This window comes from Mercenaria mercenaria, chromosome 13 (genome assembly GCF_021730395.1).
Source record: "Mercenaria mercenaria strain notata chromosome 13, MADL_Memer_1, whole genome shotgun sequence".
Taxonomy (NCBI): Eukaryota; Metazoa; Mollusca; class Bivalvia; order Venerida; family Veneridae; genus Mercenaria; species Mercenaria mercenaria.
In genome coordinates this window covers 53,196,867-53,218,921 of record NC_069373.1, presented here as the reverse complement: position 1 = coordinate 53,218,921, position 22,055 = coordinate 53,196,867, and the positions used below count along the sequence as shown (strand labels likewise).

At 37.2% G+C, this 22,055-nt stretch overlaps 1 protein-coding gene across 9 annotated transcripts in view; it reads right to left on the bottom strand.

Annotated features, from left to right (window-relative positions):
• The window catches only part of LOC123530508 (pre-mRNA-splicing factor ATP-dependent RNA helicase DHX16-like), a 213,701-nt gene that overhangs the window by 41,820 nt on the left and 149,826 nt on the right, over positions 1 to 22,055 (bottom strand). For all 9 annotated transcript variants that reach the window (XM_053521852.1, XM_053521853.1, XM_053521854.1 and 6 more), the window contains 3 exons: positions 17,217 to 17,358; positions 9,057 to 9,125; positions 4,528 to 4,659 (listed from right to left, as the gene is read on the bottom strand). In XM_053521852.1, the coding sequence (XP_053377827.1) occupies positions 4,528 to 4,659; positions 9,057 to 9,125; positions 17,217 to 17,358 (343 nt within the window). The remainder of the gene's footprint in view (positions 1 to 4,527; positions 4,660 to 9,056; positions 9,126 to 17,216; positions 17,359 to 22,055) is intronic.

The window sequence follows — 22,055 nt, the reverse complement described above, 5'->3', positions numbered from 1 at the left end:
GAATGTTCATCTTGATGATATCTAGGTCAGGTTCGAAACTGGGTCAACTGTGGTCAAAATCTAGGTCAGTAGGTCTAAAAATAGAAAAACCTTATGACCTCTCTAGAGGCCATACTTTCAAATGGATCTTCATGAAAATTGGTCAGAATATTCATCTTGATGATATCTAGGTCAAGTTCAAAACTGGGTCATGTGCGGTCAGTAACTAGGTCAGTAGGTCAAATAATAAAAAAACCTTGTGACCTCTCTAGAGGCCATATTTTTCAATGGATATTCATGAAAATTGGTCAGAATGTTCACCTTGATGATATCTAGGTCAAGTTTGAAACTGGGTCACATGCGGTCAATAACTAGGTCAGTAGGTCAAATAATAAAAAAACCTTGTGACCTCTCTAGAGGCGATATTTTTCAATGGATCTTCATGAAAATTGGTCAGAATGTTCATCTTGATGATATCTAGGTCAAGTTTGAAACTGGGTCACGTGCGGTCAATAACTAGGTCAGTAGGTCAAATAATAAAAAAACCTTGTGACCTCTCTAGAGGCCATATTTTTCAATGGATCTTCTTGAAAATTGGTCAGAATTTTTATCTTGATGATATCTAGGTCAGGCTCAAAACTGGGTCACATGAGCTCAAAAACTAGGTCACTATGTCAAATAATAGAAACAAGAGGACCATGATGGTCCTGAATCGCTCACCTATCCCCACATGACCCAGTGTTGAACTGAGTATGATGTCGTTATTTCTATTATTTGACATAGTGACCTAGTTTTTGAGCACATGTGACCTAGATATCATCAAGATAAAAAATTCTGACCAATTTTCATGAAGATCCATTGAAAAATATGGCCTCTAGAGAGGTCACAAGGTTTTTCTATTATTTGACCTAATGACCTAGTTTTTGAAGGCACGTGACCCACTTTTAAACTTGACCTAGATATCATCAAGGTGAACATTCTCACCAATTTTCATGAAGATCTCATGAAAAATATGGCCTCTAAAGAGGTCACATGGTTTTTCTATTTTTCGACCTACTGACCTAGTTTTTGACCGCACATGACCCAGTTACAAACCTGACCTAGATATCATCAAGCTGAACATTCTCACCAATTTTCATGAAGATCCGTTGAGAAATATGGCCTCTAGAGAGGTCACAAGGTTTTTTCTATTTTTAGACCTACTGACCTAGTTTTTAACCCCACGTGACCCAGTTTCGAACTTGACTTAGATATCATCAAGGTGAACATTCTGACCAAAATTCATGAAGCTCTCATGAAAAATATGGCCTCTAGAGAGGTCACAAGGTTTTTCTATTTTTAGATCTACTGACCTAGTTTTTAACCCCACGTGACCCAGTTTCGAACTTGACCTAGATATCTTCAAGGTAAACACTCTGACCAATTTTCATGAAGATCCATTGAAAAATACCGCCTCTAGAGAGGTCACAAGGTTTTCCTATTTTTAGACCTACTGACCTAGTTTTTGACCGCACGTGACCCAGTTTCGAACTTGACCTAGATATCATCAAGATAAACATTCTGACCAATTTTCATGAAGATCCATTGAGAAATATGGCCTCTAGAGAGGTCACAAGGTTTTTCTATTTTTAGATCTACTGACCTAGTTTTTGACCCAACATGACCCAGTTTCGAACTTGACCTAGATATCATCAAGGTGAACATTCTGACCAATATTCATGAAGATCTCATGAAAAATATGGCCTCTAGAGAGGTCACAAGGTTTTTCTATTTTTAGATCTACTGACCTAGTTTTTAACCCCACGTGACCCAGTTTCGAACCTGACCTAGATATCATCAAGGTGAACATTCTGACCAATTTTCATGAAGATCCATTGAGAAATATGGCCTCTAGAGAGGTCACAAGGTTTTTCTATTTTTAGACCTAATGACCTAGTTTTTGACCCTACTTGACCCAGTTTCGAACTTGACCTAGATATCATCAAGGTAAACATTCTGACCAATATTCATGAAGATCTCATGAAAAATATGGCCTCTAGAGAGGTCACAAGGTTTTTCTATATTTAGACCTACTGACCTAGTTTTTGAACCCACGTGACCCAGTTTCGAACTTGACTTAGATATCTTCAAGGTAAACACTCTGACCAATTTTCATGAAGATCCATTGAAAAATACCGCCTCTAGAGAGGTCACAAGGTTTTCCTATTTTTAGACCTACTGACCTAGTTTTTGACCGCACGTGACCCAGTTTCGAACTTGACCTAGATATCATCAAGATAAACATTCTGACCAATTTTCATGAAGATCCATTGAGAAATATGGCCTCTAGAGAGGTCACAAGGTTTTTCTATTTTTAGATCTACTGACCTAGTTTTTGACCCAACATGACCCAGTTTCGAACTTGATCTAGATATCATCAAGGTGAACATTCTGACCAATATTCATGAAGATCTCATGAAAAATATGGCCTCTAGAGAGGTCACAAGGTTTTTCTATTTTTAGATCTACTGACCTAGTTTTTAACCCCACGTGACCCAGTTTCGAACCTGACCTAGATATCATCAAGGTGAACATTCTGACCAATTTTCATGAAGATCCATTGAGAAATATGGCCTCTAGAGAGGTCACAAGGTTTTTCTATTTTTAGACCTAATGACCTAGTTTTTGACCCTACTTGACCCAGTTTCGAACTTGACCTAGATATCATCAAGGTAAACATTCTGACCAATATTCATGAAGATCTCATGAAAAATATGGCCTCTAGAGAGGTCACAAGGTTTTTCTATATTTAGACCTACTGACCTAGTTTTTGAACCCACGTGACCCAGTTTCGAACTTGACTTAGATATCATCAAGGTGAACATTCTGACCAATATTCATGAAGATCTCATGAAAAATATGGCCTCTAGAGAGGTCACAAGGTTTTTCTATTTTTAGATCTACTGACCTAGTTTTTAACCCCACGTGACCCAGTTTCAAACTTGACCTAGATATCTTCAAGGTAAACACTCTGACCAATTTTCATGAAGATCCATTGAAAAATATCGCCTCTAGAGAGGTCACAAGGTTTTCCTATTTTTAGACCTACTGACCTAGTTTTTGACCGCACGTGACCCAGTTTCGAACTTGACCTAGATATCATCAAGATAAACATTCTGACCAATTTTCATGAAGATCCATTGAGAAATATGGCCTCTAGAGAGGTCACAAGGTTTTTCTATTTTTAGATCTACTGACCTAGTTTTTGACCCAACATGACCCAGTTTCGAACTTGACGTAGATATCATCAAGGTGAACATTCTGACCAATATTCATGAAGATCTCATGAAAAATATGGCCTCTAGAGAGGTCACAAGGTTTTTCTATTTTTAGATCTACTGACCTAGTTTTTAACCCCACGTGACCCAGTTTCGAACCTGACCTAGATATCATCAAGGTGAACATTCTGACCAATTTTCATGAAGATCCATTGAGAAATATGGCCTCTAGAGAGGTCACAAGGTTTTTCTATTTTTAGACCTAATGACCTAGTTTTTGACCCTACTTGACCCAGTTTCGAACTTGACCTAGATATCATCAAGATAAACATTCTGACCAATATTCATGAAGATCTCATGAAAAATATGGCCTCTAGAGAGGTCACAAGGTTTTTCTATATTTAGACCTACTGACCTAGTTTTTGAACCCACTTGACCCAGTTTCGAACTTGACCTAGATATCATCAAGGTGAACATTCTGACCAATTTTCATGAAGATCTTATGAAATATATGGCCTCTAGAGAGGTCACAAGGTTTTTCTATTTTTAGACCTACTGACCTAGTTTTTCAAGGCACGTGACCCAGTTTCGAACTTGACCTAGATATCATCAAGATGAACATTCTGACCAATTTTCATAAAGATCCCATGAAAAATGTGACCTCTAGAGTGGTCACAAGCAAATGTTTACGGACGCACGGACGGACGACGGACACCGCGCGATCACAAAAGCTCACCTTGTCACTTTGTGACAGGTGAGCTAAAAACAATGTCATACTCAGTTCAAAACTGGGTCATGTGGGAACAGGTGAGCGATTCAGGACCATCATGGTCCTCTTGTTATTCATTTTTTAGGGTCATATTTTTCTTTCCATTAAAGTTTAGTAGAAATTGTATTTTTAAGGTTACTTGAAGATAATGGTAATTGAAATCACACAATGTCCTTTTACAAACAGCAATAAAATTATTTTTAATTTTGTATGAATATAAATAATAAACAAGGAAGTCTTATGTTCAATTTAGCAGGTAAAAAAAAGTTTCATATAAAGGAAACCTTTTTACCAGTTGGATTGAAGGGCAACATTACTACTTATATATATATTATGTCCATGCCCATTGAAAAAAGAAAGTAACCAACAGTAAACATATGGAACTGTGTCCTCTGACAGATGAGACTATGTCAATGAGTAACCATACAATGCAAATGAGACTCTGTGATTCTACCATGGCAATGAGTAACAATACCATGTCAACGAGTAACTGCTAAGAATGAACCTTTAATTCCCACTTACAGTTAACATTTCACTGACTGTCTCTATTTCCTCCTGTCCAGTAAGAAAAACAAGAATATCACCTTCATCTTGTGTACAGTGTATCTGTAGAACCGAGACCACAGCTGCATCTATATAATCTGCTTCAGGGGCCTGTAAACAGAAAAATACCACATAGTGAAACTGAAACCTGGATTGGAAGATTGGAATTCTTTCACTGATATATCTAGATGCTTATATTTTTTACTTCTTTAAAAAGAGACTTTTCATTAATTTCAGTATTACACTTAGCAGTATTACGCTTCTGTTATATTTTTTTTACTTTTTCACTAGTTGTAGGAAGGCCACTGCTTACAAAGTAATGAAGCTGCACTGAGTTACTGCCTAAACTGTGAGTTACCTGAAAGCGAGATAGTTCCATACAAAATTTCAAGTGTTTGATTCTTTTTCTTGCATTATTAATAAAATAAAAACATTAATATCTCCCTACATAGTATTATTTTCTCAAAGAAGCATTTTTGAATGAGACACATAGCCATTACTTTGTTTACTTATTGCTTACCAACTTTGGTTATTCTTATCATGTTTTAGATCCTCCAATTCATATTTTTGCAGGCCATAACTGAATTGTCAAACCTCAACCCCAAGTTAACAGTTTCGTATGTTGATTTACATCCCTATAATGTTTGGTGAATAATACTTAAAAATAATTTACTATTGATGGAACAAATTTTGTCAGTTGAATCTATGCATGAAGGAAAATTTTTAGAACCTCTCACCCTCCCCAATCCAAAGTGGGATAAAGGTGGGGTTGGGGAGTATTAGGGGGACAAATGAATAAAACCATATTATGTTTGCTAACAATGATTTTGGTCACATGGCCAGTTGTCTTGGGAAAGTTTGTGATACAATGAAAAAAGCAAACTAGAATGTGTCTGTAGGACACAGGATGTGCCCCCTACTGACACATTTGTCAGAAATAAGGGGAAATAATTTAAATGTTTGCCTCAAGAAACATTTTATGAAAAGGATTCATTACTCTAGGCCATATACTTTTTGAGCTATGAGCATCACAAACACATCAATTTATATGTAATACTTTTTGAGCTATGTGTGTCACAAGGTGAAAATGTGCATTTTTCAAAGGCCATAACTCTGAAAATAGGGGGCGGAGGCTGACTAAAAATTGAAGGTGTGCAAGTTTGTATCATTATAAAGACTCATGCAAGGTTTAATCAATTTGCATGTAATATTTTTTGAGTTAGGCGTGTTACAAGGTGAAAATGTGCATTTTTGACTATTTCAGGGGCTATAACTCTGACAATAAGGGGCAGACCCAGATGAAAAATAGGAGGTGCACAATTTCATATCATGATAAAGACACATGCAAGAAATCATCAATTTATATCGAATACTTTTTGAGCTAGGTGCGTCACGAACTTTGGACGGACAGACAAGAGCAAATCTGTATCACTCACCTGACCTATTGACCCAAAGATCATCAAGATTAACATTCTGACCAAGTTTCATTAAGATATGGTCATAAATGTGGCCTCTAAAGTGTTAACTAGCTTTTCCTTTGATTTGACCAGTCCTGGTGACCTAGTTTTTCACCCCACATGACCCAGATTCGAACTTGACCTAAAGATCATCAAGATTAATATTCTGACTAAGTTTCATGAAGATACAGTCATAAATGTGGCCTCTAGAGTGATAATAAGCTTTTCCTTTGATTTGACCTAGTGACCTTGTTTTTGACCCTACCTGACCCAGATTTGAACTTGACCTATAGATCATCAAAATAACCATTCTGAACAAGTTTCATTAAGATATGGTCATAAATGTGGCCTCTACAGTGTTAACTAGCTTTTCCTTTGATTTGACCTGGTGACCTAGTTTTTGACCCCACATGACCCAGATTCAAACTTGACCTAAAGATCATCAAGATTAATATTCTGACTAAGTTTCATGTAGATACAGTCATAAATGTGGCCTCTAGAGTGTTAATAAGCTTTTCCTTTGATTTGACCTAGTGACCTTGTTTTTGACCCTACCTGACCCAGATTTGAACCCGACCTATAGATCATCAAAATAACCATTCTGAACAAGTTTCATTAAGATATGGTCATAAATGTCGCCTCTACAGTGTTAACTAGCTTTTCCTTTGATTTGACCTGGTGACCTACTTTTTGATCCTACATGACCCCCGATTCAAACTGGACCTTCAGATCTTCAAGATAACATTCTGACAAAGTTTCATGAAGATAAAGTCATAAATGTGGCCTCTACAGTGTTAACAAGCTTTTCCTATGATTTGACCTAGTTTTTGGCCCCAGATGACCCAAAATCAAACTCGTCCAAGACTTTATTGAGGGTAACTTTCTGACCAAGCTTCACTAAGATTGGGCCAAAATTGTGACTTCTAGTGTTAAAAAGCTTTCCCTTGGATTTGACCAGGTGACCTAGTTTTTGACCTCAGATGACCAAATATCGAACTCGTTCAAGATTTTATTGAGGGTAACATTCTGACCAAGTTTCATTATGATTAAGATTAGGCTAAAATTGTGACCTCTAGAGTGTTAACAGTCATATTGTTGATGACGACAGGTGACTGACGACAGATGACTAACCGACACAGGGCGATTATAAAAGCTCACCTTGAGCATTTCGTGCTTAGGTGAGCTAAAAAATACATTGTGTATCAAATATGCCAGTCAAAACTAACTGTCATCATGTTCAATTCTCAGACAACACACAGGAGCTCAACAGTGCAACTTTTATGTTTGTCTTCCATATAATTTGTTTTATTACTGCGTGTTTATGAGTAAATGGTAGTTAATCTCTAGCCCGCTAGTGATTTTGCCTTTGCGACCAGTGCAGACCAAGATCAGCCTGCACATCCTCGATGGCTGAACATGTTCTGCATTGTTTGCTATTCAGTCTGTAAATTTTCACTGAACACCCCTTCAACAGACAAGAGGGCCATGATGGCCCTATATCGCTCACCTGTTATCATTGCACTTGAGGACCAGAAGAACAAAGGGAAGAAATTTAACCAAAAAAAAAAAAAAATTCTTATAAGGTACAGATATGTCAAAATACACCTAAAAATTGGAGGTACCATCCATGTTGTACCACAGAAAAGTGGTCTCGGTTTTTCCCTATGGCCAATAACAAAAAAGTTACTAAAAATAAGCTATTTATAGTAACGTAAAAGGGAAGTAATTGAAAATTTTTTTTATTGTAAGTGAACAAAAGAAGGATCTGCCGAATAAATCTGTTGACATAAATGAAATTTCAGATCAGTATCTTCATTAGTTACGGAGATATACCCATTTTAATTTGAAATAAAGGGAAGTAGTTTGACATAAAATCAGTCCATAGTTATCTACCCAGATTGGCTCAGTCCAACTAAATGAAATTTCAAATAAGTCCTATAAGTACTTACTGATATAAATCCATTTTGATTACAATCAGGGGAGGTAATCAGATATAAAATAACTCTGGACCTACGCTTGGATCTGACTTGTCATGGAATCCAAGAATTATTGTTGTTGAAGTTATTTTGGAAGTTTTTATCAAATAAAACCATAAATGAAGTCTCTATATGGCTGCAAAAGCCAAAATAGCCAATTTTGGACCTTTAAGGGGCCATTACTCTGGAACCCATGAAGAAATCTGGCCAGTTCAAGAAAGGAATCAAGATCTTGTAGTGATACAAGTTGTGTGCAAGTTTGGTTAAAATCGAATCATAAATGAAGCTGCTATTGTGCAGACAAGGTCAAAATAGCTAATTCTGGCCCTTTTAGGGGCCATAACTTTGGAACACATTAAGGAAGGGATCTGGCCGGTTCAACTAAGGAATCAAGATCTTATGGTGACACAAGTTTTGTGCAAGTTTGATTAAATTCAAATCATAAACGAAGCTGCTGTTGTGCAGACAAGGTCAAAATAGCTAATTCTGGCCCTTTTAGGGGCCGTAACTCTGAAACCCACAAAGGAATCTCGCCAGTTCAAGAAAGGAACCAAGATCTTATGGTGATACAAGTTGTGTGCCAGTTTGGTAAAAATCAAATCACAAATAAAGCTGCTATTGTGCAGACAAGGTCAAAATAGCTCATTTTGGCCCTTTCAGGGGCCATAACTCTGGAACCCATAATGGGATCTGGCCAGTTCAAGAAAGGAACCGAGATGTTATGGTGATACAAGTTGTGTGCAAGCTTGGTTAAAATAAAATCATAAACGAAACCACTATCGTGCAGACACGAAATTGTTGACGCACGCACGCACGGACGGATGCACAGACTGACGACGGACGAAGGGTGATCACAAAAGCTCACCTTGTCACTATGTGACAGGTGAGCTAATAAATGGTACTGCTACAATTGAATGATAGACCAGTCCATTTTAGAAATTTAGCAGGGTAAAGGTTAAACAAACGTACAAAGATATTCCAGGAAACAACCACAGCAAGTCTATTTTACCTGCATATTTGAAATAAATAGGTCTTGATTCTGTACTTACACTTTTGAAAAAAAATGTCAACTTACCTTAGTATAATAAATATCAACTGGGAACCGTCGGCCAGGAATTCTGAAAACTGGAGCATCGTCAAAAAACTGCAATGCAGAAAGAAAACTAGAAGATGCTTTTGTAAACAAGAGCTGTCACTAATGGTGACAAATGTGCCCCGCAGCACCTTGACCTTTGACCTGGTGACCCCAAAGTCAGTAGGAGTGGTGTACTCAATAAGTACTATCAGCATGTGAAGTTTGAAGGTCCTGAATGAAGTGGTTTGCATGTAAAGTGCCTTCATGCAAAATGTTAACGTTGGCCCCTGTGACCTTGACCTTTGACCTGGTGACCCCGAAGTTAGTAGGAGTGGTGTACTCAATAAGTACTATCAGCATGTGAAGTTTGAAGGTCCTGGGTGAAGTGGTTCGCGAGTAAAGTGCCTTCATGCAAAAAGTTAACTTTGGCCCCTGTGACCTTGACTTTTGACCTGGTGACCCCAAAGTCAGTAGGGGTGGTGTACTCAATACGTACTATGAGCATGTGAAGTTTGAAGGTCCTAGGTGCAGTGGTTCGCGAGTAAAGTGCCTTCATGCAAAAAGTTAACATTGGCCCCTGTGACCTTGACCTTTGACCTGGTGACCCCAAAGTCAGTAGGGGTGGTGTACTCAGTAAGTACTATCAGCATGTGAAGTTTGAAGGTCCTGGGTGCAGTGGTTCGCAAGTAAAGTGCCTTCATGCAAAAAGTTAATGTTGGCCTCTGTGACCTTGACCTTTGACCTGGTGATCCCAAAGTCAGTAGGGGTGGTGTACTCAATAAGTACTATCAGCACGTGAAGTTTGAAGGTCCTGGGTGCAGTGGCTCGCGAGTAAAGTGCCTTCATGCAAGAAGTTAACGTTGGCCTCTGTGACCTTGACCTTTGACCTGGTGACCCCAAAGTCAGTAGGGGTGGTGTACTCAATAAGTACTATCAGCATGTGAAGTCTGAAGGTCCTGAGTGCAGTGGTTCGCAAGTAAAGTACCTTCGTGCAAAAAGTTAACGTTGTGACTAACGAACGAACGAACTAACGGACGGACAGTTGAAAACTAATATGCCTCCCTTTGGGGGCATAAAAAGCGCATGTCTCCCCCAATGCAAAGTCGTATAGGCAAGAAGTCAATAGGGGTCAGGAGCAAAAGTAAAAGAGACACTGATGGTTGGCTGCAATAAGGATCATATGTCCAGTCATCCAGCTAAGTTTCAACACTCCTGGCCTAGTGGTTCTCAAGTCACTGTTCAGGCTCCTGTGACCTTGACCTTTGATCAAGTGATCCCAAAATAAATAGGGGTCATTTACTCGGCATGTGCAATCATCCTATTAAGTTTCAACAATCTAGGTCAAGTAGTTCTCAAGTTATTTTCAGGAAATGATTTTACATGACCAGGCCCCTGTGACTTTGACCTTTAATAGACTGACCCAAAAATCAATAGGGGTCATCTACTCTGCATATTCAATCATCCTATGAAGTTTCAACATTCTGGGTCAAATGCTTCTCAAGTTATTGTTTCCATGTTCAGGCTCCTGTGACCTTGATCTTTAACAGAGTGACCCCAAAATCAATAAGGGTCATCTACTCTGCATGTTCATTATCATCCTATGAAGTTTCAACATTCTGGATCAAGAAGTTCTCAAGTTATTGATTGGAAATGGTTATCAATGTTCAGGCCCCTGTGACCTTGACCTTTAAAGGAGTAATCCAAAAACAATAGGGTTCATTTACTCTGCATGACCAATCATCCTATGAAGTTTCACTATTCTGGGTCAAGTGGTTCTCAAGTTACTGACCGGAAACAGTTTTCCCTGTTCAGGCCCCTGTGACCTTGACCTTTAATAGAGTGACCCCAAAATCAATAGGGGTCATCTACTCTACATGACCAATCATCCTATGAAACTTCAACATTGTGGGTCAAGTGGTACTCAAGTTATTGATCAGAAATGGTTTTCAATGTTCATGCCCCTGTGACCTTGACCTTTAATGGAGTGACCCCCAAAACAATAGGGGTCATCTACTCTACATGACCAATCATCCTATGAAGTTTCAACATTCTGGGTCAAGTGGTTCTCTAGTTATTGATCGGAAATGGTTTTCAATGTTCAGGCCCCTGTGACCTTGACCTTTGATGGAGTGACCCCAAAAACAATAGGGGTCATCTACTCCAGCAACCCTACAACCCTATGAAGCTTGAACGTTCTAGATCAAATGGTTCTCCAGTTATTGATCGGAAATGAAGTGTGACGTAAGTACGTACGGATGGACAGGGCAAAAACAATATATCAGACATAATAAACTTTACAACTAGAATGTGTCTGTAGGACACAGAGTGTGCCCCACTCCCCCCAACCCCCACTGGTACATTAGTCACAAATAAGGGGCAATAATTCAAATGTTTGCAGTCTTAATGGGGTATAGCCTCAAAATACATTTCATGAAAAAGAATTAATCATTCTAGGCAATATAATTTTTGAGCTATGAGCATCACAAACTAGAGCTATCACTAAAGGTGATGAATGTACCCCCCCGCATGCACTGACACAGTACATTGCAATTTGACGCACACAAGATTGCATAATTATGTGGACTGTATGTATATAGACTGTATGTATACAGTATAGTAACAAAAAACAAAGTCCCATAACTATGCAGAATATTTATCTAAAAGAATGTAACATGCACCGTGCACAACTAGGGTTGGTACTGATCACTTGTGTGAAGTTTCATTGAATTGTGTGTAAGGGTTTGGTAGATTAGGCACGCACAAGATTGCATATGCAGACTGTATGTACATAGTATGTTAACAAGAAACAAAGTCCCATAACTCTGCAATTTTTGTAGCTGAAAGAACCTAACATGCCCCATGCACAACTACTGTTGGTACTGATCACTTGTGTGAAGTTTCATTAAATTGTGTCAAGGGGATGAGGAGAGATGGTGCACACAAGATTGTGTCTATGTATATAGCATAGTAACAAAAAAACAAAGTCCCATAACTCTGCAAATTTTTTTCCTAAAAGAACCTAACATGCCCCATGCACAACTACTGTTGGTACTGATCACTTGTGTGAAGTTTCATTAAATTGTGTCAAGGGGCTGAGGAGAGATGGTGTGCACAAGATTGTGTCTATGTATACATTATAGTAACAAAAAAACAAAGTCCCATAACTCTGCAAATTTTTTTTCTAAAAGAACCTAACATGCCCCATGCACAACTACTGTTGGTACTGATCACTTGTGTGAAGTTTCATTAAATTCTGTCAAGGGGATAAGGAGAGATGGTGCGCACAAGACTGCGTCTACGGCCAGACGGCCAGACAGACAGACAACCTGAAACCAGTATTATTATTACTATTATTATTATATACCACATTTATATAGCACTCTTTTCATATAAAAATACGTTCAAAAGTGCTTTACATAAAAACATTTATATAATGTTCAATAAAAAATGGGAATTGAACTATTATAGAAGAAATTAAAATTACATTACGGTAATAAGATACCAAGCATTTTAAATTGGAAGGTAGGCAGATCAAAACATGAAACAAAATACAATATCATAAAACATTAACTGACCTATCAAAGACACAGGTCAGAGCAGAATAGAACAGAAGATATCTTACATTTTGAACAGACAGAATTAAACGGTATGATGTCTGCGACATGCATCACAGCATGCAAACCGTCCCGGATGATTGGGCCAATCCCTACCTAAACGGTCCGGAGAACATCCACGATACATCCCACAGAAAAAAACACCGCCAATATTATTCTGTCACACTGGAGTTCTTAATTAAAGTAATTAATTGGCCGGCAAAGTACCTACATTATAAATCAGGTAATCAGTGAGATGTTAGTTGCCAAAGAATTGTATGAAATAATGCGTCTTTAGCGCTTTTTTGAAACTTTGCACGGTCTTGCACTCTCTTATGCCAGATGGGAGGGCATTCCATAACCTCGCAGCAGCTGTCTGAAAGCTCCTGTCACCAAATCGTATTGTTCGACATTTGGGCACCACTGGTTTTAATGCATTATTCTGCGATCTCAGATTTCTGGATGGTGTATATATTTCTAGCATGTTCGCTACATAAGCTGGTGATTGATCTTTGAGTGCCTTATATGTATGTGTTATAATTTTGTATTCTACCCCCTTTTGTATACCCCCCCTTACAACTTTGTTGTCGGGGGGTACAATAATTAAGGGCCATAACTCTGGAAATCGGGGGCAGAGGAGGTGCACAAGTTCATATCAGGATAAAGAAGCTATATGCCCCCACCACTCATGGGTTTGGGGGGCTGGGGAGGGGGATGGTACAAAAAATATCATAAACACAAATCAAAGATGATCTAAAGTAATCTCTAACTTTAAATGATTAACACTATTACAAAGTAAGACTCATATATAAGTGATACAAAAAGCATCCATTATATGGATCAAATTGCAAATGTCTCCATAATTTTGCTATTATCTAAGACTTACAGTACTATAAATCAACAAGAGCACCGCCTTGCGGATGCTGACGCTCATCTGATTTTTTTGTACAATAGAAATATTATCCTACCCATGATTTTCTAAGTCTAAAAAGGGCCATCGATCTTGCAAAAAGCAGGATAGAGTTATGTTTCTTGATGTACAGCGTCTGCTTATGATGGTGAAAAACTATTGCAAGTTTTAAAGCAATAGCTTTAATAGTTTATGAGAAAAGTTGACCTAAACATAATACTCAACCAAGAAAATGATTTTCTAAGTTCAAAAGGGGCAATAATTATTGCAACAAGAGGGCCATGAAGGCCCTGTATCGCTCACCTGACCTATTGACCTAAAGATCATCAAGATTAACATTCTGACCAAGTTTCATCAAGATATGTTCATAAATGTGGCCTCTACAGTGTTAACTAGCTTTTCTTTTGATTTGACCCCGTGACCTAGTTTTTGACCCAACATGACCCAGATTCGAACTTGACCTAAAGATCATCAAGTTTAACATTCTAAGTTTCATGAAGATACAGTCATAAATGTGGCCTCTAGAGTGTTAACAAGCTTTTCCTTTGATTTGCCCCCATGACCTAATTCTTGACCCAACATGACCCAGATTCAAACTTGACCTAAAGATCATCAAGTTTAATATTCTGACTAAGTTTCATGAAGATATAGTCATAAATGTGGCCTCTACAGTGTTAACAAGCTTTTCCTTTGATTTAACCTAGTGACCTAGTTTTTGATCCAGGCTGACCCAGGTTTAAATTTGACCTAAAGAGCATCAAGATAAACATTCTGACCAAGTTTCATTAAGATATGGTCATAAATGTGGCCTCTACAGTGTTAACTAGCTTTTCCTTTGACTTGACCAGGTGACATAGTTTTTAATCCTACATGACCCAGATTCAAACTGGACCTTAAGATCACCAATATTACCATTCTGACCAAGTTTCATGAAGATACAGTCATAAATGCGGCCTCAACAAGCTTTTCCTTTGATTTGACCTGGTGTCCTAGTTTCTGACCCCAGATGACCCAATATCAAACTCGTCCAAGACTTTTTTAAGAATAACATTCTGACTAAGTTTCATTAAGATTGGGCCAAAATTGTGACCTCTAGAGTGTTAACAAGCTTTTCCTTTGATTTGACCTGTTGACCTAGTTTTTGACCCCAGATGACCCAATATAGAACTCGTCCAAGATTTTATGGAGGGTAACATTCTGACCAAGTTTCATTAAGATTGGGCCAAAATTGTGACCTCTAGAGTGTTAACAAGCTTTTCCTTTGATTTCACCTGGTGACCTAGTTTTTGACCCCAGATGAATCAATATCGAATTCGTCCAAGACTTTATGGAGGGTAACATTCTGACCAAGTTTCATTAAGATTGGGTCAAAATTGTGACCTCTAGAGTGTTAACAAGCTTTTCCTTTGATTTGACCTGGTGACCTAGTTTTTGACCCCAGATGACCCAGTATCGAACTCATCCAAGATTTTATGGAGGGTAACATTCTGACTAAGTCTCATTAAGATTGGGTCAACATTGTGACCTCTAGAGTGTTAACAAGCTTTTCCTTTGATTTGACCTGGTGACCTAGTTTTTGATCCCAGATGACCCAGTATCGAACTCATCCAAGACTTTATGGAGGGTAACATTCTATCTGACCAAGTTTCATTAAGATTGGGTCAAAATTGTGACCTCTAGAGTGTTAACAAGCTTTTCCTTTGATTTGACCTGGTGACCTAGTTTTTGACCCCAGATGACCCAGTATCGAACTAATCCAAGATTTTATGGAGGGTAACATTCTGACCAAGTTTCATTAAGATTGGGCCAAAAATGTGACCTCTAGAGTGTTAACAGTCAAATTGTTGACGAAGGACGGACGGACAGACGGATGGACGACGACGGACGCCGGACACAGGGTGATCACTAAAGCTCACCTTTGAGCACTTTGTGCTCAGGTGAGCTAAAAAGCAGGATGGAGTTATGTTGCTTGCTGTACAGTGTCAGCTTATGATGGTGAACAAGTGTTGCAAGTTTCAAAGCAATAGCTTTGATAGTTTAAGAGAAAAAGTTGACTTAAACATAAAACTTAACCAAGAAATCTGATATTTTCTAAGTCCAAAAGGGGCCATAATTCTCGCAAAAAGCAGGATGGAGTTATGTTTCTTGCTGTACAGGGTCAGCTTATGATGGTGAACAAGTGTTGCAAGTTTCAAAGCAATAGCTTTGATAGTTTAGGAAAAAAGCTGACCTAAACATAGAACTTAACCAAGAAAACTGATTTTCTAAGTCCAAAAGGGGCAATAATTCTTGCAAAAAGCAGGATGGGGTTATGTTTCTTGATGTACAGGGTCAGCTTATGATGGTGAACAAGTGTTGCAAGTTTCAAAGCAATAGCTTTGATAGGGTTGGAGAAAAGTTGACCTAAACATAAAACTTAACCAAGAAATCTGATATTTTCTAAGTACAAAAGGGGCCATAAATCTTGCAAAAGCAGGATGGCAGAGGTCGCGAAAGCTGTCGGACTGTCGGACATTTCTTGTAAATTCTGATCCGGTCCGGCATGATATATCAAGTTCACAAGACCGAGTGTCCGATAAAAATTGCAGGTCAATATGATAAAATAAGAAGAAAGTCCTCCGCGATTTCGCGAAAGTTCGACTTTCATCATTAAATTGTAAAATAGAATCCCGAGAAATTGATGTCAAACTATATTTTAGTAAGCCCCTGTTTCATTGGTACTTAAAATAGAAACAGTGGAAACCCCTCACGACAAATTTATTATTCTAAGAACGCGCGTTATCATTGGATGCGTACTAATCGTGGATGGTACTCGATTTATGTACGTGGGAACCAAAAGGGAATTTCCAGAAATTCTCTTTATGTCAACATCAACGTGACTCGGTGCAAACAATAGACTTGTGGGGTAAAAAACAGCGATGATATAGCAAATGAATATGAATAAAATCTGTAAAATTACTAAAAGATCCTTTGGAAGCAAAGAATGCAACCAAGAAGAATTAACAACAGACTCGTTGACTGAGTCTGTTCGCGAGAGGTAATGAAATGTGCAACATCTCTCACGCCCCCTAGCAACGGCTTAAGTGGGACTCTAGATCTATTACACATATGTTGAATAGACTCCATGGTCCCAAAGGACCAGAAAATATAACAACACTGAATCCAAGTACAGGGAGATTTTTTACAGCCTGAAAACTTAATGTCTGAAATCTGTTTCAATTAATATGACGTGGAAATAAACTTAAAGGATGTAATTTGTCTAATGCTGTCTATATAGACTATGTATAATACCAGTTTTAAAGATCAGATATCAAATTTATTAAAAAGAAATCGGTCTGGTAAAATATTATCCGGTCCTGTAAAAAAATCATGTTTACCAGACCGACTGTCCTGTGAATTTTCAGGGTCTTTCGTGAACACTGGGATGGAGTTATGTTTCCTGCTATACAGGGTCAGCTAATGATGGTGAACAAGTGTTCCAAGTTTCAAAGCAATAGCTTTGATAGTTTAGGAGAAAAGCTGATCTAAACATAAAACTTAACCAGGCAACGCCGACGCAGACGCCGATGCCGACACCGCTCAAGTGATAACAATAACTCATCATATTTTTTTCAAAAAATCAGATGAGCTAAAAAGTCAACAAATACAAAAAAATACCTGTGAGAATTTTTCAGCATCTAGTGTAGCACTGGAGATCAGCAGCTTGAGGTCCGGTCTGAACCTTGCAATATCTTTCACCAACCCAAACAGAACATCAGTATGTAATGTCCTTTCATGAGCCTCATCTATAATCAGTGCACTGTCAGGTAAAATATAGAACTCATTATGTTTTTAATTAATTACTGCTATAATAACATTGCAACTCAGATATATTAATTAGAACCAATTTTGATCATATTGCAGAATGACTTAAAAAGTTATAAAATAAATGCAACTGTAGATGAACAAACTGTTACACTTTTTGAGTTCAGGAGTCATTCAGCATTCATTCTGACATTATGATATTATGATATTATATCATTCTTGACTGAATATCAATTATTATCATAATTATTCAATCCAGATAGTATATAAAATTAACACAAACACCAACTATGCAGACAAAAGTACTACTACATTTGTTAGCAGGTCAGAGACCACCAATTCAAAAAAATACAGGGAACTTACTGGGAATGAGGTAAGTGTATACCTGGGAATAAGGTAATGTCTGTGCATTCTGACTGGTCAGTCATGTAAACAAAACCAAGAAGTGATTATTTTTTCAAAATTGATATGTTTTCACTGCATTTACAGTATTTCATTATACATTTTGACAAAATTTTGCTACATTTTATGTGTATTGAAAAAAGTTTTATCAAATGAATTTCTCCCGCCATGCCAGTGATGTAAACAGGGGGTCATCTCATTCACACAAAATTACTTAAATAAAGTATCACTATTTATATGTTTTTCATCTGATATTTTGGTAGAACTAAGATAGTTCTTGAACAAGGAGCTGCGTTCAATAAATGCTTGATGCCCCCAGTGGCATCCTTGTCGACAGATTTTGCACCTAAGTCCAAAAGAGGTCAAGGTCACGGTCAAACTGAGGTCAGGTGATGTCTGAAGATGAGGAATGGTCACAGTTTACATCTGTATTAGTATCAATTCATTCTTGTAAGGGGTATTGATGCTAGACGAAACGGTCCAATTTGGTTAACCAAGAGATGGCCCATATAAAACAACCTAAGTCCAAAATGAGGTCAAGGTCAAACTGAGGTCAAGCGATGTTTGAAGAATAAGGGGTATTGATGCTAGACGAAATGGTCCAATTTGGTTAACCAAGAGATGGCCCATATAAAACAACCTAAGTCCAAAATGAGGTCAAGGTCAAACTGAGGTCAAGTGATGTTTGAAGATGAGGAATGGTCACAGGTTACATCTACATTAGTATCAAGTCATTCTAGTAAGGGGTATTGATGCTAGATGAAACGATCCCATTTGGTTAACCTCGTATGGACGGACGAACGAACGGACAGGACAATCACTATATGCCTGGCGCATCAGTAGATGCTGGGGGCATAAAAACTTGTAATTAGATAGACATGTTTCCATGTATAGAAGGCCGTATATGCCATAATGGTTTTTTTTCCATTTTATTTATTCCACAAAAGTATATAAAGCAAGTAATACAAGTACATAGCATTTCCAAACTTATATAGAAACATATAACAACAGGGCTCCAGGTAAGATGCGTATTAGTGTAAATTAAGCTTTGAAATAATGCATATACGCATGTGCGATCATTTCTAAGCGTATTAAAACGTATAAGAAATTACAGAAGCTCCTGCAATGACTTTTTACTAGCGTAAACAAAATCTGAATCATCTAAAGGCTTTACGTAACAAAGCAAGGTCAGCATTAATTCTCCCACACAGAATGTACACACGCATTGAATGGTACTTTATAAGTTAAACTGTATTATATACCCAATGCATTTGTAAATCAAATAGTTGGGAAACAATACTGATGGTACGATAGTGTATTTTAAAGTGGTGGCGAATATCAACCTCCAGTGTAGAGTAAACAACAAAATGTCTCTTTCTAAGATTGTAAAAAGTGAACAAACACTACGCATCTTTAAACCAACAAAAACGATCATTAAAACATATTTAAAGCTATATTGAGTATTCTATTGGATTCAGTAGCAGTATTTTAAACCAAAGTAAGCCAAGGGAGAACAAAAAGCAAAAACCTGAATGCTGAATTGAAACTGAACTGCAAACAAATTCATGGGTGTTACACCAAATTGATAAATATGTTATAAAACCGTTTTCTTTTTTTCACATTTACAAATTTTCAGGAGTAAAATTACTCCTAGTAAATTTCAGATTTTACCATTTTACTCATTCACAAAAATTATGATGAGTAAATACTCATAGGCCAAAAACATTATCTGGTGCCCTGTAACAATGAATAAATCCTTTCCCCATTCCGTGGTTACATGCAGAGTTATCTGCACATTGTTATCCAAAACGAGGCGCAAACTGTTGGGTGGACATATTGATATATTGTAATAATCGTTCTTTCTAATAAAATATCTGACAAAATTGAATTTTATTCTTGGTTTTATTTTTTTAAGACTTCTTCACACATTTCCTGCCAGTTGGTTTCATAATGAAATGAATGAAAACTTCATTTCTATAAATATTCATTATATTATCAGTGAAAGTAAAGCTTAAAACTCGCACTAAAAAACTAATACAAACAATGAGAAGATGTGTTTGATTAAATGATTAAAAAGACAGTCAGCGCTCTATAATGTAATTTGGTATTATAGGCATAATGATTCAATTAATTCTCTTTTTGTGCTCGAATATGACAGCATGCGGGACGGTCCTTCTTAATTGACATCAGGTTGGTTTTCTGATTACTGTGACCAATTTGCAAGTATTTATTTGAAGCCGAAAAATGTCTCGAGATTTTATGATGCCTCTTTTAAAGTACAGTCAAACCTGTGAACAAAGACCACTCTTCGGAACAAGCAAAAGTGGTTTTTGTTCACAGGTGGTCTTTATTCGGGGGAAAGGGTCACTTCTCAGTTAGCCATTATCATGCTGATAAAAAGTATATTTACAGCTTCTTGCTTTCTTTATGATCTATGCATTAATTCGGCCAGTGCAAACTTATAGTAATTATTATGTTTGTCATAATGCGAAAGTCATGAAAATTCGGCGGATTTCAAATATTTTCATGCCGGAACGGTCCAGCCTGGTCGTTATTGGGGGGCAAATATGACCCTTGGGAATGAATTAGGCCGGTCGCTGGTCGCGGTCGCCAGGTGGTCGCTATTCATGGCCTTTTTATGAGCATTTTTCTACGGGGGGACCAGAGACCGGTCGTTGTCAACAGGTGGTCGCTATTCACGGGTGGTCGCTAGCACAAGTTTGACTGTACTTTCATTTGTAAGTAATTATAATAACTAAATAGTAAAAGTCAATAAGGCGATTAAGCGAGTCTCTGCATTGCGTTTTTAGAAGAAAATTCACGCAGTGTATAAAAAAAGGCTATGTTTAGATGTATCTGCACTTAGAAAATTGTAGATCTAACATACTAATAAAATATCAAATTATTAACTTTAAGATTTCGAATAAAAAACTCGGGGCAAGCCTAAAACTATTTGATTGGGGGGAATCACTTTTACATTGTTGTTAATTAAAATCTTACCGCATTTCAAGATCACATAAAATGGAAACTGGTAAAGTTCTTTTGATCTGTTATATTTTAGGGTGTCATTTTAAAGTTTCCGTATGGTGCTATATATAGTCAGATATTGTCAACAACCTAGAATATTTTGCAATTATGCAAAATAAAACTTTCTATCTTTTACATTTTCGCACGACTGATAGACTAACCACCAAGGCACAACAATATTTTACTTGCAACTGTATAAAAGTGAATTTGTTGGCTAAAGTGAGGGGATCAGTTGAGAATAAAGGCCCACTGTCATAGTTCTTCCTTGCCAAATAAAATGGACATGTCGTTTGAAAAGCTACTAAATGCTAGTTATAATCCGATATATTTGCATTTATTGAAGAGTGATATTTCAACTTGATTTTACTTTAATTCAAATTCCAGTCACTGAATTAAATTAAATATCAGAAACCCGAAATCTGGTTCCAAAAATCAAGGATAACTAGAACAATAGTAATTTACTGAGAAATCTGGTATATACAAAACTGAGCATAAGTATTAACAAGAGCTGTCCATAAGACAGCGTGCTCGACTTTTCTCAGTGCTTGACTCTGAATTAGAGCTTTGCCAGTAAAAAAAATCCAAGTTAAAAAGGGACATAACTCTGTCAAATTTATAATCAGAGTTATGGGAATTGTGTCTCCTGGTGTAGACTTTGATAGTAAATAACTATTTACAGTTTCAAGTCAAAAGATTTAATTGTAACAGAAGTATTTGATTTTTAACAAAAAATTCTAAGTTAAAAAGGGGCATAATTCTGTCAAAATTCAAATCAGAGTTATGGGGATTGTGTCTCCTGGTGTTAACTGTGATGGTAAATAAGTATTTTAAGTTTCAAGTCAAAAGCTTTGATAGTAACAGAGATATTTGACTTTATAGAAATCTTTAACCAAAAATACTAAGTTAAAAAGGGGCATAATTCTGTCAAAATTCAAATCGTAGTTATGGGAAATGTGTCTCCTGGTGTAGACTTTGATTGTAAACAACTATTTTCAGTTTCAAATAAATACCTTTGATAGTAAACAGAGATATTTGACTTCATCAAAAACTTTAACCAAAATTTCTAACTTAAAAAGGGGCATAATTCTGTCAAAATTCAAAATAGAATTATGGGAATTGTTTCTCCTGGTGTAGACTTTGATAGTAAATAACTATTTTAAGTTTCAAGTCAATAGCTTTGACAGATATATTTGACTTTATCAAAAACTTTAACCAATGGCAACGCAGACGCCGGGGCGAATGCCATAGCTCTACTTTTTCTTT